The sequence below is a fragment of the Doryrhamphus excisus genome, linkage group LG20, assembly GCF_037039965.1.
Source record: "Doryrhamphus excisus strain RoL-2023G ecotype Guam linkage group LG20, RoL_Dexc_Guam_v1.1, whole genome shotgun sequence".
NCBI lineage: Eukaryota > Metazoa > Chordata > Actinopteri > Syngnathiformes > Syngnathidae > Doryrhamphus > Doryrhamphus excisus.
The window spans coordinates 12,432,033-12,448,773 of record NC_136376.1 but is presented as its reverse complement, the minus strand read 5'-3'; the positions used below and the strand labels follow the sequence as shown (position 1 = coordinate 12,448,773).

At 40.4% G+C, this 16,741-nt stretch overlaps 1 protein-coding gene across 1 annotated transcript; it reads left to right on the top strand.

The window, feature by feature from the left end:
- The first annotated feature begins 167 nt into the window (after nucleotides 1–167).
- sft2d1 (SFT2 domain containing 1) lies at nucleotides 168–15,461 on the top strand. Its single transcript, XM_058058461.2, has 8 exons — nucleotides 168–531; nucleotides 1,293–1,379; nucleotides 2,356–2,438; nucleotides 5,715–5,796; nucleotides 6,456–6,491; nucleotides 6,581–6,639; nucleotides 12,620–12,649; nucleotides 14,457–15,461. Exons 1-8 carry the CDS (start codon nucleotides 466–468, stop codon nucleotides 14,494–14,496), a joined length of 483 nt encoding a protein of 160 aa, XP_057914444.1. The 5' UTR covers nucleotides 168–465; the 3' UTR covers nucleotides 14,497–15,461.
- The last annotated feature ends 1,280 nt before the right edge of the window (nucleotides 15,462–16,741 follow it).

The following is a 16,741-nucleotide window of genomic DNA, read 5'->3' as shown; positions in this document are numbered from 1 at the left end:
TTTAAACTGTAGTAACGCTAGAGAGATAGCTACATAGCATTGTAAAATATAAGCAAGAAAATGTAACTGTAGTAGTCACATCCCGATCTTATTTGATATAAACCCATGGATGTGAAAGTGAAACTGCGTCACAAACTTCAAACGACTTGATCGTTTTTTATTTAGAGAAGCCACCAGTACTTAACTATCAACAATTCAGTGTTTCACAGGAAGTGGAAGAGCGAAAGGCGGAAGACTGAGCTCCACTGTCCTGGAATCGGTTTACCATTTGTACCTCAGTCACTTTCAACACAAATGGCTGCGTCATGACTGACTTCCAGTCAGTTTGCACAGATAGAAATACGGGTAGGCAGGAAGTTCCGAGTGGTCAAACTCCTGAGACTGAACTATAAATGTGAATAAGTAAATACTGTATATAAATTGGGGCACACCGACATTTAATCAACTTGACATATTTGGGAGACGATGGACAAACTTCGTCGAGTGCTAAACGGACGAGAGGAAAATGAAGAGTTGGGTCTTACTTCCCAGGTAAAGAGTCACAAGTTACAATGCTAATTGCTAACATGTCAATGGCCCATGTATCTTAACAGTGCTATGCTAACTTTTCACGTAGTGCTAAATACGTAGTCGTCTGGCGGTAATTACAGTATTTGTTTCCAATGGTATAAAATGTAGTTGTCAGACTTTTTTTTAGGTAGAATGTTGACATCTAGCCTTTAGCGATTGTCAATGCAAGCATGGCGTCTTGTATTGTTTTACATGTTTTTATATTGTGCATTGTTTTTTTTTTAATGTCAATATTGCACTTGGATTTAATTGTGTATTGGTGCTTGTTACACGCTTTTCCAAGGAGGATGAATTAAGGTAAGGTTCTCACATTACGCTTTATAATTTTGTCTTGTTGGCACTTTTGATAAGAATCCATTACAGATTGATTGCTTCCTAATTCAGCAGTCAAATTGTTCAGTTGATGCCAAAACAAGGGCAACTGCAAACATTCTCATTTCTTTTCCTCTGATAAGCAGTTATTACATAGTCCAACGTGTCTTTGAATGACACAGCTCCTGAACTGGGACACACACCATGTTGCCTTCACAGTCCTCCTAGTTTTGCAAGCGTTTGTAGGTTATTCATAATGTGTGTTCCTTGACTTCAAGTCAGACTAGCACTGTGGGATTTTGTCTTAGATCATTGTGGCAGCGTGTGTTAAAACATAATCTGGAAAGCTGTATGCCTCTTTGTAGGTCACTTGAGCTTGTCTTGTGACATCCTCTCATTGTTCTTGCTAGGTCCTCGATGCCACCTCGCTCAGCTACAGCACCAGAGTGAAATGGTTCGTCATATGCTTCGCCGTAGGCATCCTGTGCTCCATACTTGTGAGTACTGCTTTCATATTTAATCAACTGTCTGGTGTGCATTTATGCACGTACCCCGGGGATGCAATGCTGACTGCAAATGGTATGGTGAGACAGATATGTTTGTCTTAGTCTTAGATTTGGTCATCAGCCATCATTTTCAAATAAAACTACAATGTGTGTCAACATAATGCACTCTCACAAAAACATGTCGATCTCCCTATGTACATTCACAAATGTGTGGTAATGTGTTTCTAGTTTCTATCAATAATGCAGTGCTTTTGGCCGTAGAACTAATTGTTCCCTACTTGTTCTTCTACCGACATTTTTATGATAGACTCACTGGCCTGAATCGGGAGTAATTAACCTGTGATAGCTGTTTGAGGCAATATATACACTTGCCACTTTGATTAACTCATTCGCTGCCAAAGACATAGTATATGTTTTTTCCCCAAGGATGCATTCATGTGTTCTTTTTGCATGAGAGGCCCAAAGAGGTGATGATGCGAGTGAGCCCATTTGGTGCAGTTTTAAGTCGACAAAATGACCACAAGGTGGCAGAAGTTCATTTTATAAAAGCACGGCCTGCATCTTTTCCATTGAAATACTGTGCTGCCGTGTGTTAACGTGGTTATAGTAACGGTAATTACAAAAGTCTAATGGTCCCACCAATTCATTTTTTTTTACAGAGTAGACAAATTACAAGTCTATTTGGGCGATGGTGCTTATTTGTTCAAGTAGACTGAATTTATGATTAATTGTGGCATGTACTCTATTAGAGTGGAGGCCACGATTTGAGGATATGTGGCTTGTATGCTGTTTTCAGCCCAGGAGCAAGTACCAAACAACTATTAAATTGTGAATATGGTAATGACAATACAGCTCCAATCTTTTACCTCTCCATCGGCTTTCATTTACCCCTTCTAGTAAATTGTGGACATTTCTATTATTTTCTGTAGCTGACAGAATTTCTGAATCAGATTTATTTTCCATCTAGGGTTCAGCATTATTGTTCCTCCCAAATGGCAGCAAACTCTTTGCTGTCTTCTACACACTGGGAAATGTTGCTGCTCTTTCCAGGTAAGCGATATCCACCCATCGTTTTGTCTATATGTTGTACAGACATTACACACAATAAGAAGCATTCACAAAGTAAAAACATCCAACTTTGAAAACAAAATTGCGTGGTGAATAAGTGGTGAAATATTTGTAGCTGCAAAATAATGCAGACTAGCTAGTAAATTTACACCAGTAATGCATGTTTTTAGGGATTCCCCTGAGCAGTTTTACTAAACATAAATACACACAAATTTGCATAGTGATGATAACAGCTACAAATCTGTGTTTCATTTGATTTGCATTACTAGGTGGTGTAATGCTACAGCACAGTAGTGGATTGCTGCCACAAAGTTTGGAATAACATTTACATTTCTATTCAGTTATTAAATTGTCATATTCCACTCACTCTTTTATCTCCCAGTCATTGTTTTTACACGCTTCCTCACTTTATTTAATGAGAAAGTGTCCAAACATTAGACAGGTAGTGGATGTTAATGTCATGTTTGAGTTCCATTCATTTCATACTAGGTAATCAAAACCTAACAATGGCTGCTAAAGACAGCATTTCATGCTGTCACGGTTTTCCGTATCGTATGTCCACAAGGTTCAGATGTCTCAAGAAAAAAACAAGGTCTAACTCTGCTGTCACCGCCCAGCTGGTAATCCTTTAAAAAAAAAACAGGTCCTAATAAAGGAATTTGGACATTTTTATTGTCACGTGGAATTTAACTACTTTCAGGAGACTCAAAATTGATGATTGTGTAATTTTGTCATGGTAGGCATTGTTCTTTTGCTGGAGCAAATGATGCATCATCTCCATAACCTCACAACTGAGGTTTACCAACAGATGTGAATTGAGTGGTGTCCTTATTGTATTGTATTGTAATACAATACAATGTATGTGTGTGTGTCTTATAAACATAGTGGTAAAAGCAGTCTGCGTCAACTCTGCTTCTGTTGGGTCTCATCTAACAGACGTGACGCTCCACAGGCTCCATCTTCCCACTTACAGCTCAGCTGAGCACAGAGCTGGTGCGTCGTCAGAGGGGAAAACTTCTGTCAGGTTACATTCCCTGACGTCATCTAAGCATCAGGAAGGAAGCGTTTAATGTGTTGTTGAGGTCCTGGGCATCAAATATTAACTAGAGTCCCGTGCTTTCCACAGGACTGCAATCTATTTGTGGCATGGCTATGTGTGGAGGTGTTGAAATGACTTAATCATCAAATTTGCATAATTTATACATGGCATTGCTGCCTGTGAGTGCTTTTAGTTAGGGGAGCGGAGCGACTCACAGCACCACTCACTGCTCGTTGAGAAGAGTAGTACATATTTTCATGTCAGGCGAAATATAGCCACAAAGTCCCCAAGTTGTCAAGTTGATCCCTCCTGCTTCATCTTAATCTCTAGTGGACCAGGTGCATTACAATATGCTTCTCAGCGAGGATGTCATGGCGTCAAATCCATGACTGTATTGGGAAACAATACGGTCTGTAGTGTACATATTCTCATAGTGACCACATTTAAAAGCATGACTACATAAACACATGAATGTCATATTCTTCAGTTGGCATTTTATACCTCATACAGTGCATCCCGAAAGTATTCACAGCGCTTCACTTTTTCCACATTTTGTCATGTTACAGCCTCATTCCAAATTGAAATAATTTAATCTCTTACCTCAAAATTCTACACAAAATACTCCATTATGACAATGTGAAAAAGTTTTTTTTTGACTTTTTTTGAATTTATTAAAAATAGAAAACTAAGAAATCACATTTACATAAGTATTCACAGCCTTTGCCATGAAGCTCAAAGTTGGGCTCAGGTGCATCTTTTTTCCACTGATCATCCTTGAGATCTTTCTACAGCTTAATTGGAGTTCACCTGCAGTAAATTCAGTTGATTGGACATGATTTGGAAAGGCACACACCTGTCTATATAAGGTCCCACAGTTGACTGTGCATGTCAGAGCACAAACACCAAGCATGAAGTCAAAAGAACTGTCTGTAGACCTGCGAGACAGGATTGTCTTGAGGCACAAATCTGGGGAAGGATACAGAAATATTTCTGCTGCTTTGAAGGTCCCAATGAGCACAGTGGCCTCCATTATTCGAAAATGGAAGACGTTTGGAACCACCAGGACTCTTCCTATAGCTGGCCAGCCTTCTAAACTGAGCGATCGGGGAAGAAGGGCCTTAGTCAGGGAGGTGACCAAGGCCCCGATGGTCACTCTGTCAGAGCTCCAGCGTTCCTCTGTGGAGAGAGGAGAGCCTTCCAGAATCTCTGCAGCAATCCACCAATCAGGCCTGTATGGTAGAGTGGCCAGACGAAAGCCACTCCTTAGTAAAAGGAACATGGCAGCCCGTCTGGAATTTGCCAAAAAGCACCTGAATGACTCTCAGACCATGAGAAACAAAATTCTCTGGTCTGATGGGACAAAGATTGAACTCCTTGGTGTGAATGCCAGGCGCCATGTTTGGAGGAAACCAGGCACTGCTCATCACCAGGCCAATACCATCCCTACAGTGAAGCATGGTGGTGGCAGCATCATGCTGTGGGGATGTTTTTCAGCAGCAGGAACTGGCAGACTAGTCAGGATAGAAGGAAAAATGAATGCAGCAATATATAGAGATATCCTGGATGAAAACCTGCTCCAGAGCGCTCTTGACCTCAGGCTGGGGCGAAGGCTCATTTTTCAGCAGGACAACGACCCGAAGCACACAGCCAAGATCTCAAAAGATTGGCTTCAGAACCACTCCGTGAATGTCCTGGAGTGGCCCAGCCAGAGTCCAGACTTGAATCCGATCGAACATCTCTGGAGAGATCTGAAAATGGCTGTGCACAGACGTCTCCCATCCGACCTGATGGAGCTTGAGACTTATTGCAAAGAAGAATGGGCAAAACTGCCTAAAGATAGGTGTGCTAAACTTGTGGGATCATATTCAAAAAGACTTGAGGCTGTAATTGCTGCCAAAGGTGGATCAACAAAGTATTAAGCAAAGGCTGTGAATACTTATGTAAATTTGATTTTTTTTTTGTTTTCTATTTTTAATAAATTCAAAACATGTCAAAAAAAACCTTTTTTCACATTATCATAATGGAGTATTTTGTGTAGAATTTTGAGGTAAGAGATTAATTTAATACAGTTTGGAATGAGGCTGTAACATGACAAAATGTAGAAAAAGTGAAGCGCTGTGAATACTTTCCGGATGCACTGTATAGTATGTCCTGCTTGGGTAAAAAAAAAGTTAGATTTTTCAAGATATTTCATTACCAGCATGTTTTGTCTTCTAAAGCACCTGCTTCCTAATGGGACCGTTAAAGCAACTGAAGCGCATGTTTGAGCCAACAAGACTTATAGCTACCATCGTTATGTTGGTAAGAATATTATCACTTGAATTAACTTTTATTTTATGTTTTTTTGTCTGTTTGTTGTTTTTAGTTTGTTTCTTACCACCTTATTTTCCGGACTGTAAGTCACACTTTTTTTCATAGGTTGGCTGTTCCTGCGACTTAGACTCCAGAGCGACTTATAAATGAAAAAACTGATTATGTTACATAAACACTGGACACCTTTTCTTTTCATGTTTATTTTTTGTGTAGCTGAATAACCATTGTGTTAGCATATCTTATACCTATTCAACCTGTTCTCTATTCTTTTATTGTTAGAACTTGCCTTCCAAGAGGACTTAATGTCTGTTTTGGTCAAGTGGTTTGAAAAATAAATTACCCGCAAAAAATGTGACTTATATGCCACTGCGACTTATGTATTTTTTTGTCTACCTAATTATGCATTTTGGCCTTGTGCAACTTATACTCCGGAGCGACTTATAGTCCAGAAAATACAGTAAATGCTATAGAGACATGCATCCTTACAGGGTTAGAGTTTAGTTCAGCTACGTTTTTACTTAACCAATAGACTGTTCTGTCGCTAAAACAAACATTTTCTAAGAACCAGTATAGATGTTGTCATGTTAATGTCTATTGCTGCTTACTTTGCAAACATATGAAAAGATAACATCTTCCCTTCCTCACAGCTCTGCCTCATTTTAACACTGTGTGCAGTGTTTTGGGTAAGCTGATAAGCTGAAGATAAACATTCTGGATGTTTGTTTTTTTATTTTGAGTCTTAACAATGATTAAAATAAATTTTTTTTTACAGTGGAAACGAAATGGACTGGCCATCATTTTTTGTATTCTTCAGTTTCTGGCAATGACATGGTAAGTGTGGCTGCACTGAAAGTAAGTCGAATATCATGAAGCCATTTATCTGAGAAGGAACTCTGATCTTTGGCTCCTGTAAAGAGAAATGTGAGTTAATTTATTGCTAGGTTGTGCTTTTTACACTGATGTTGTGGATAGATTTTTACATTGTCAGTATACTTAAAAATCTGCTCCAATTTGATCTTAACCCAAAATAGTGTGCAACACGGCAGTGACAATAAAACTTTTACTTGGACGTCAATGCTGGAGTTATTGTTTAACATCTTGCCTGGGCCCCGTTTCACGAAGGAGGTTCAACCAACTCTGAGTCTTACCCTGAACTCTGAGTTGATCTACTCTGAGACAGGAAACTCTTGAGTTACGGGTTTCAGAACAGGTGATTTCATTTGGTTCAATCAACACAGAGTTTGTTCACTCTGAGTTAAGCGCGTGCACCACGACTTTAAAAAGCCCTCATCAATGGAGCCCCGTTCCCTCGATTCACCATGGGTGACCATGTAGTTGGTCTACATTTCTCATCAAATGTCTTTACACTTAAGACACCACATAAAAAGTAACTGGTTTTCAGGCAATTTTCACTTGTTTCACGCACATTTTCAATTGAAATAAGTAGAAATAACAAACTTGCTCCACTGACAGATTTTTCAAATTATTTTTTTTAAGTGAAATGTGATTGAAACACGTGAACATTGTCTAAAAACAATTTACTTTTAGGTGTGATTCGTTTTGATCAGAAATTAGACATTTTGACGAGAAATAAGACAAATATTGTTGGTATGATTTTGAGTTTTTGCAGTTTGATGCAGTCTGACATTCAATCTACCTGCACATTGATGCTGTGAATGGATTTTCTGTTCACATAGTCCACGTTTATGTCCCAGGAACACAACAGAGGAGTTGATTCGTCTTTTTAGTGCTAGGGACACTTTTCTCACAGCTCTGCAGACGGGCCTTGCTAATGTTTTCTGCATCACCTATATTATATAAAAAACTTCTGTTGGCAAAAAACCGAAGAGCAACACACAGAATCTGGGTGGATGACAGTGGACGTCCACGGTTGGTGATGTTTTGAATGTCCTGACGGATGAGATTATGGATGTAAGTGATGGATGGTGAAGTGAAGCGGTACCGTTCGAAAAGAAAATTATCTGGAAATGATAGCGTGTCCAATCTCGGCCTGTGGATAACTTCCCTACGAATGCGGAGCTCTCTTCTGAGTAGTAGTGCCTCTTCGTCTACAGGGTCTTCTACAAACGGACATGCCATGGTTCAAAAAACAATGCGACACACAGCACACCTTGAAGAAAAACGACCAAACTGGCTTTAAACACGCGCAACAATGAATGAATCACACCGTGTGTAGCGTAAGAGGGTGGAGACAGAAAGAAACTCGAGGTTCATTGAAGAAAACCCGGTCCCGACCAGGTTATGTTCACAGTGTCTGTTGCCATGGTAACTGACACCGAGGTTAAGTTACCTCTCTCTGTGAAACAAGCTGGAGTTACTCCTCTGTCTCTGGTTTGACTTACCTCCCTTTGTGAAACGGAAAACTCAGAGTTTCCCTCATTTCAGGGTTAACATACTCAGAGTTTTCACTAAACCTGCTTCGTGAAACGGGGCCCTGGTCAGTTGCCAGGTAGGTCAGTGTGTTTTTTTTTTTTTGTTTTTTTTACACGTGGTGCCTGAATCAGTGTGGACCTATTGCAGACTCAAAGGGACAGCATGTGACCCTGGCAGGTAAAAGACGTATGGGTTTTATTTGACTGTGCTGTTTATAGCCAGGACAACGGCAATGCCAGCCTCTGTAATTCAGCCATTATCACGATTACACACATTTCACATCAACAGTCAGTTGGGGTCTGTATAGCTTCTATTGCTTCATTTACTTTTTACACTCAAGAAATGTTTTTTATGTTACCTTTCGTATACCTATAGCCAGGGCTCCAGACTAACCTCCTTTTATGAGCTATATACGTATATGGAAACGGCTATGGCTTTCGGGTCAAAATGGTATTTTATCACTTCAACCTCTCATTCACATGGGAACTGCATTCTGGGTGCCCTGAAACGATATTAAAAGGCTTCCATAGTGGGGAAAATATGAAAAGGCATTTCCATGTAGACAAGCAATTTGCTGCTGTTTTAAAACGACATCAGCGACCCGTCATGTGAATAGAAGTGAGCTTTGATGACAAGCCAATATAATATCCGAATATTTCGAGTGTCATGACTAACCACAGTCGGCATTCTTGTATTTTCTTGTCTTATACTCCCAAAATAATGAACATATAATTCCACTGGTCACATTTGCCCTCATTTTATGAATAGTGTGATAGAGAGATTTGAGCTGTGAGGCAGTAAAAGACATTGCAAAACATTACATAAAGAAATAAATGCTTGAGGTTTTCTCATACCTACTCTTGTTCTCTGTAATATCACTTGATCAAGTGTTTTCTAACGTTCCTAACGTAATTTTTTAATGTAATTTTTCTAACGTAATGTATGATTTGTGTTGCTGTCTAATCAATAACATTATTGGACGTATTAGAAGTGAAAAGGTATAGGATTATACATCGGATTGGGACACCCTAACACAAAAGGGTAACGGTGGCTAGAAATCCCTTTTTGAAATTTTAACTCGGCATACAGAGTTATGTATAAGGGTCATCCTTTTACTACCAGGGGGTCACGGAGGTTAAGGTCCAGCATAGCAGTCCTCAAAAAAGTCATGTGAATGTGAGCATGTCTTTGCATACTCATTAATCAGCATACAGTGCATCCGGAAAGTATTCACAGCGCTTCACTTTTTCTACATTTTGTCATGTTACAGCCTCATTCCAAACTGAATTAAATTAATCTCTTACCTCAAAATTCTACACAAAATACTCCATTATGACAATGTGAAAAAACATGTTTTGAATTTATTAAAAATAGAAAACAAAAAAATCACATTTACATAAGTATTCACAGCCTTTGCCATGAAGCTCAAAATTGAGCTCAGGTGCATCTTTTCATCCAGGATATCTCTATGTATTGCTGCATTCATTTTTCCTTCTATCCTGACTAGTCTGCCAGTTCCTGCTGCTGAAAAACATCCCCACAGCATGATGCTGCCACCACCATGCTTCACTGTAGGGATGGTATTGGCCTGGTGATGAGCAGTGCCTGGTTTCCTCCAAACATGGCGCCTGGCATTCACACCAAGGAGTTCAATCTTTGTCTCATCAGACCAGAGAATTTTGTTTCTCATGGTCTGAGAGTCATTCAGGTGCTTTTTGGCAAATTCCAGACGGGCTGCCATGTTCCTTTTACTAAGGAGTGGCTTTCGTCTGGCCACTCTACCATACAGGCCTGATTGGTGGATTGCTGCAGAGATTCTGGAAGGCTCTCCTCTCTCCACAGAGGAATGCTGGAGCTCTGACAGAGGGACCATCGGGGCCTTGGTCACCTCCCTGACTAAGGCCCTTCTTCCCCGATCGCTCAGTTTAGAAGGCCGGCCAGCTCCAGGAAGAGTCCTGGTGGTTCCAAACGTCTTCCATTTACGAATAATGGAGGCCACTGTGCTCATTGGGACCTTCAAAGCAGCAGAAATTTTTCTGTGTCCTTCCCCAGATTTGTGCCTCAAGACAATCCTGTCTCGCAGGTCTACAGACAGTTCTTTTGACTTCATGCTTGGTGTTTGTGCTCTGACATGCACAGTCAACTGTGGGACCTTATATAGACAGTTATTATATTTCCAAATCATGTCCAATCAACTGAATTTACTGCAGGTGGACTCCAATTAAGCTGTAGAAAGATCTCAAAGATGATCAGTGGAAAAAAAATGCACCTGAGCTCAATTTTGAGCTTCATGGCAAAGGCTGTGAATACTTATGTAAATGTGATTTTTTTGTTTTCTATTTTTAATAAATTCAAAACATGTCAAAAAAACCTTTTTTCACATTGTCATAATGGAGTATTTTGTGTAGAATTTTGAGGTAAGAGATTAATTTAATTCGGTTTGGAATGAGGCTGTAACATGACAAAATGTAGAAAAAGTGAAGCGCTGTGAATACTTTCCGGATGCACTGTATTTGCACAGTGTGTGACAAAGGATGTAAGACCCCAGGAAACTCGAGGCTATGAAAGAAAGGAGAGTTTCGTCAGTATGACTGTCATCCTCGTTGCTACCCATGATTGCACCTACGTAAAGAACATTCACTTCCGCTCTTCCCTGCGTTCCCCAGCCATCACCACGGCAACCACTAGTCACACATCCCCTGCTCGTTCCGAACTGATATGGGGGTGGCGCACACTCCCACAAGGGAGCCCAGCTGTCTGGTTGAAGGCGTTTTTGCAGACGCGTGTCTGCACTGACCCACACACGAGAGTGGGCAAAGTTCAGGCTGAAACCCAAGACTGAACCACATGACACTAAACACTGTGCGTTTGAGTGTTTCTGCTGGCGAAACTGGAAAGAGTTCATACTTTCATACCCCATTTTCTTCCTTTGCTTTATTGTGTTAATTTGGATGCTGCCTATAGCATAGGTTCTTTTGTGAGCTTTGTGAATTCTAATACACTCCTGATCAAGTTGAAAATTAGCAAAGTTTTTTTTAGCAAGTTTTCAACTCAACAATGGTGATCAGGAGTGTATCTTACATGACATGTTTCCTGTTAACTGATGGTGCATGATAATGCGGCTCTATTGTCACTCATTCAACTGCTGCAGATGCCTCTCCTCATATTTCAGCTCTATGAGCTCTTTAATCGGGGAGCTATTTAACATGGCCATCAATTACTTTCTTCACTCCCAGCTATCAGGGCTTAATGTGTTTAGTCTGTGTTTTGAAATCTGTTTTTAATCATCAGCACAAAGATTAGTGTGCAGTTAACTCACAATTATGTTGCTCTTATCCCTCGTTACATCACAGACTCTGATTCAGTTGGAACTACCTAATGCTTTTCTTTTTTTAATGTTTTGCTTTTGTATCATTAACATGTTTAACATCTGAAACATTACAAGCCTGACATGTTGCTATGTAAAAAAATAGTTAACACTAATTTGTGTCCTGTGATGTTCAAGACATACATACTTTTGTTACTGATTTTGCAGTATGAATTTATGAAAAACTTGATCAAGTAGTAGTAGTGTTTTAACCACAATGAAGTGGCAGATAATATAACGAGGCGTGAGGTGCTCAATGAAGCATTTACACCTGACATTACTCACTAGAAACGGGTTTGCTCTGTTATCTTTTCGCTAATGTCTTTTTGCTCTCCTGTGGTAGTTTCCGTGTGACACCACTTCATACACGCAATGAGGTTTGTCGTATTAAACATCCCCAGATCCACTCAGCTGCAATGTCAGTTGACATCACTCCTGCTTCTTGCTGCTTTGTTAGCACACAAGCAAACACTGATTTTGTCATTACACGTGCTCTCTCGTCGCTGAGGCTGAGTCAGGAGGCAACTGCTTGTATCAGAGTGCCAAAATCTGATATATGAGATGCAGGCTGATATAAACCGATATTGGGACATCCATAAAGTGTATGTACCAAATGGTTGTTGCGCTCCCTGTTATTTGCAGTGGGTGTTTTACCCGTTTTACTATGGGTGTGTTGTTTGTGTAGATGTGCATGCATTTGTCATTGATCGTTGTATTTTGATGACATCAGGTCCACACTGACAGACTATAGTTCTATTCGCTTCTATTTTTAAGCACCTGGGAGGCATGATCCGGATCTGTGGACATACAATTCAATGTGTTTTTGTTTGTCTTTGCTCTGCCATAAGCCATTTTCAGATTGTGCCAATTTAGGGCAAAATAATATCAGTCATGTCGTGAACGGTGCACCGTAAATGTATCCTAATGCAGTTACTTGCCCTTATTGTGGCATATTATAATGTATAATATATATATGATATACGTATACTATATTATAATATATTGTATAGTCAACATCATTACTTAAACGTGCTGTCCTTTGTCTTTCAGGTACAGCATCTCCTACATTCCTTTTGCTAGGTAAGACCCCACGTTTTTATCTTGAAGCTCTGAGCAAAAGAACTCTAAGTGATACTGGTGGAAAAAACATGTTTTTATTTATTTCTAAAATGTCCCTGCACCCTTTGCGTTCCCCATTTGACAGTAATCCTCCTCCCTCCTCTGGCACTTAAAAGTCCAACAAATGGCCGCTTGTTGTTTCACACACTGTGATGACGTTTGCTTTATCCCTACTAGCAACATGTTTTTTTTAATTTAGTAAAGCTCTGTGGCCCAGATTTGCACCTTCCGCTGTGATACTGTCACATCACTGTAATTAGTTCATCTGTAGTAAGGGAGAGCCTCCAACGAACATTTTTGATTATATTTAGACACATGCTCAAAATAATTATTCATGGTAGTCTTAATTACATAAATCTGTCTAATTCACGGTAGTCACACAGTAGATCAACCTTGCTCTTGATAACATCCTGACATTACCACTGTGTGTTGTGTTGTGACTGTTATAAAAGCAAGATAATATTACTCGGTTTTGTCACATTTCTCCATATGGCCAACCTCCAAGGCAAGCATGAGGTGCAATGTTGTTTTTCCAATCCAGATGAGGGCAGGATTATGTCTCGTTTTGGACAGAGACCTCCCCAACAAAGCCTAACTGTGTGTGTTTTGGTGACCCTATAATCCATCCTAACAGCTGAGAAACCTGCTATAACCTCCCTTGTTTCCCCATCCCCCATCCCAAATGCTGACAACAAAACAAAGACCATCTAGCGTATACAGCCCCTTTCAGAAACCAAATTCCTGAGGACAAATGTTTGATGGCTTATTATGGGCTTGCTGTTGATATATTCATTAATTTGACTACTTTACTACTGCAGATTCAAATGAGTTTGTTTCCTGCTTTCAACCATTAGTCATTATTTGGGAGGTTATTGTTAGATATATCTATCGCTGTATATTTTTGTTAATTAAATGTTCAAATTGTGTATTGAGGTCACACACACAAACACCACATGGCAAGTGGATTTGATCCTTTAATGTATTTTACCCTGCTGCCTGCTCATAAGCTCCCTCACCTAAAGACTGAGGTAGTGAAATGTGCACTTCGCAACGTGCTTTGAGGTTGTAGTTGCTCTACATTTTCATAAGCAATGGGGGAGGTCTCCTACGTGCATTATTTATTCATGGAGCTGTGAGGTGATGCAAAAAATAGCATCAAGAGAAAATAAAAACTAACCTGAGGCAGTTAGGATGCTGGTATGCACAACCAAAGGTACAGAAGGAGCTTGTCTCCTTTCTTGCATATTGACCTCCCCTCCCCCAACCAGGCGATGATTCACCCCCCTTTTCTCCTTTTAACCTTGACGGGCTTCACACCTCCTCCACTGAAATGTAACTGTGGCTGCAGGCAAAGTCTGCATAGCAACACACAGTTCATGGCTAGAACGAGGGAAATGGAGATGGCAATGGTCTGTGGTTGTCATGGTGATGACTCTTCTTGCATCATCACTCAACACAGTCACCTGGCGAAGGGGAGCCCAACATCATTCCGAGCATGTGGAGCTTCCCCGCCACAATACACTCTCTTATTCATGAGGGCCCCCCCACACAAATGATGGCAGCAAAGGGTGAAAGTGCTTTTTTGTCATTTTTCATTTAATACGCATGACAGCATTTTGTCCTCTGGGGTGTACTGTATGCCCATTCATTCCTGTGTCATTCTGACTTGTGTTCAGTCATGGTCGCTGTTTGTGTCTCTGTATGATTGTAAACTATAACTATTTATTTAGAGATAGATTTACCATTTTCTCTTGCCCTCTCCCAACAGGGATGCTGTGATGAAATGCTTCACAACCTGTCTGAGCTAGGATTCTGGAGTCCACAAAGTGACGTGAAGCCTGGTCCTAATATGCAAATGCCAGAACAGTATACTGTAAAATATTTCTTTGCATTTTTTGTTGCCCCTTAAACAATTTATAGTGATATTGCTTTATGACAGTCTACCTTAAATAGATTATACTGGACGGTTTTATATACAGGATGAGTGCCTTTAATGCTTAATATATTTAAAGATTGATTTGATATCTCAGAGTGGTTGATAATTCTGAAGTGGTAAATATTACTTTGAGGTGCATTGGAAAATATAACAATAATGAATTTATGTCTTACACCACTATCTAACATCATAAATTTTCTGTTCAATTTTATTCTGATCAGCACACACAAATGCTAACACAGTTCATTTTCATTGTCTTTAAATGAGCAGTTTATGTATAAAGATGCTGTCGGCTATTTTTTATATAATATAATTACAGGATTTCCCCTTGGGTATTTGAGGCTCTGCTTTAGTGATTCTGCACTTGCATCTTTAATGTCCACAGCTCTTGAGCTTTTCCAGTTAAACGGAGTAGGGAAAAAAAACGCACCATATGTGTAGTCTATGTGTATGTGAGCATATTGTACATTAGCCCCTTCCCCCAACGCAGCAAATTACATTAAAATAGAGTATTTTAAAATTTGATTTCCTGCCAGATGCCACAATGGCCTAGTTAATTACACTTTCCTGAATAATGTGGTTTTGGCGTGACCCAATAACCCAACATAGCTTCCAACGAGATCCCTGCACTGCTTCAGCATGATAGCCTTTGAGGATAGAGTTGTCATGACAACCTCTTCTGGAGGATTCATTACTTCAGTCTACCCCCATCTGAGGTGCAGATGTTCATAGTGACGAGAATGCACATGCATTTTTATAAATCACATCCATGAATATGTGTTTGTCTTATACCTACATGGTTTTAAAGCTGTTATATACAGTATGTCACAAAAGTGAGTACACCCTTCACATTTCTGCAAATATTTTATATCTTTTCATGGGACAACACTGAAGAAATGAAACTTTGCTACAATGTAAAGTAGTCAGTGTACAGCTTGTATAACAGTGTAAATTTACTGTCCCCTCAAAATAACTCAATACACAGACCTTAATGTCTAAACTGCAGGCAACAAAAGTGAATACACCCCTAAGTGAAAATGTCCAAATTGGGCCCAATTAGCCATTTTCTTTCCCCAGTGTCATGTGACCCATTAGTGTTACAAGGTCTCAGGTGTGAATGGGGAGCATGTGTGTTAAATTTGGTTTTATCACTCTCACACTCTCTCATACTGGTCACTGGAAGTTTAACATGGCACCTCATGGCAAAGAACTCTCTGAGGATCTGAAAAAAAGAATTGCTGCGCTACACGAAGATGGCTTAGGCTATAAGAAGATTGCCAACACTCTGAGACTGAGCAGCAGCACGGTGGCCAAGACCATACAGTGGTTTAACATCACAGGTTCCACTCAGAACAGGCCTCGCCATGGTCGACCAAAGACGTTGAGTGCACATGCCCAGCGTCATATCCAGAGGTTGTCTTTGGAAAATAGACACCTGAGTGCTGCCAGCATTGCTGCAGAGGTTGAAGGGATGGGTGGTCAACCTGTCAGTGCTCAGACCATACGTCGCACTCTGCATCAAAGTGGTCTGCATGGCTGTCATCCCAGAAAGAAGCCTCTTCTAAAGATGATGCATAAGAAAGCCCACAAACAGTTTGCTGAAGATAAGCAGACTAAAGACATGGATTACTGGAACCATGTCCTGTGGTCTGATGAGACCAAGATAAGCTTATTTGGTTCAGATGGTGTCAAGCGTGTGTGGCGGAAACCAGGTGAGGAGTACAAAGACGAGTGTTTGACTTTACCTACAGTCAAACATGGTGGTGGGAGTGTCATGGTCTGGGGCTGCATGAGTGCTGCCGGCACTGGGGAGCTACAGTTCATTGAGGGAACCATGAATGCCAACATGTACTGTGACATCCTGAAGCAGAGCATGATCCCCTCCCTTCGGAAACTGGGCCGCAGGGCAGTATTCCAACATGACAACGACCCCAAACACACCTCCAAGACAACCACTGCTTTGCTAAAGAAGTTAAGGGTGAATGTGATGGACTGGCCAAGCATGTCTCCGGACCTAAATCCTATTGAGCATCTGTGGGGCATCCTCAAACTGAAGGTGAAGGAGCACAAGGTCTCTAACATCCACCAGCTCCGTGATGTCCTCATGGAAGAGTGGA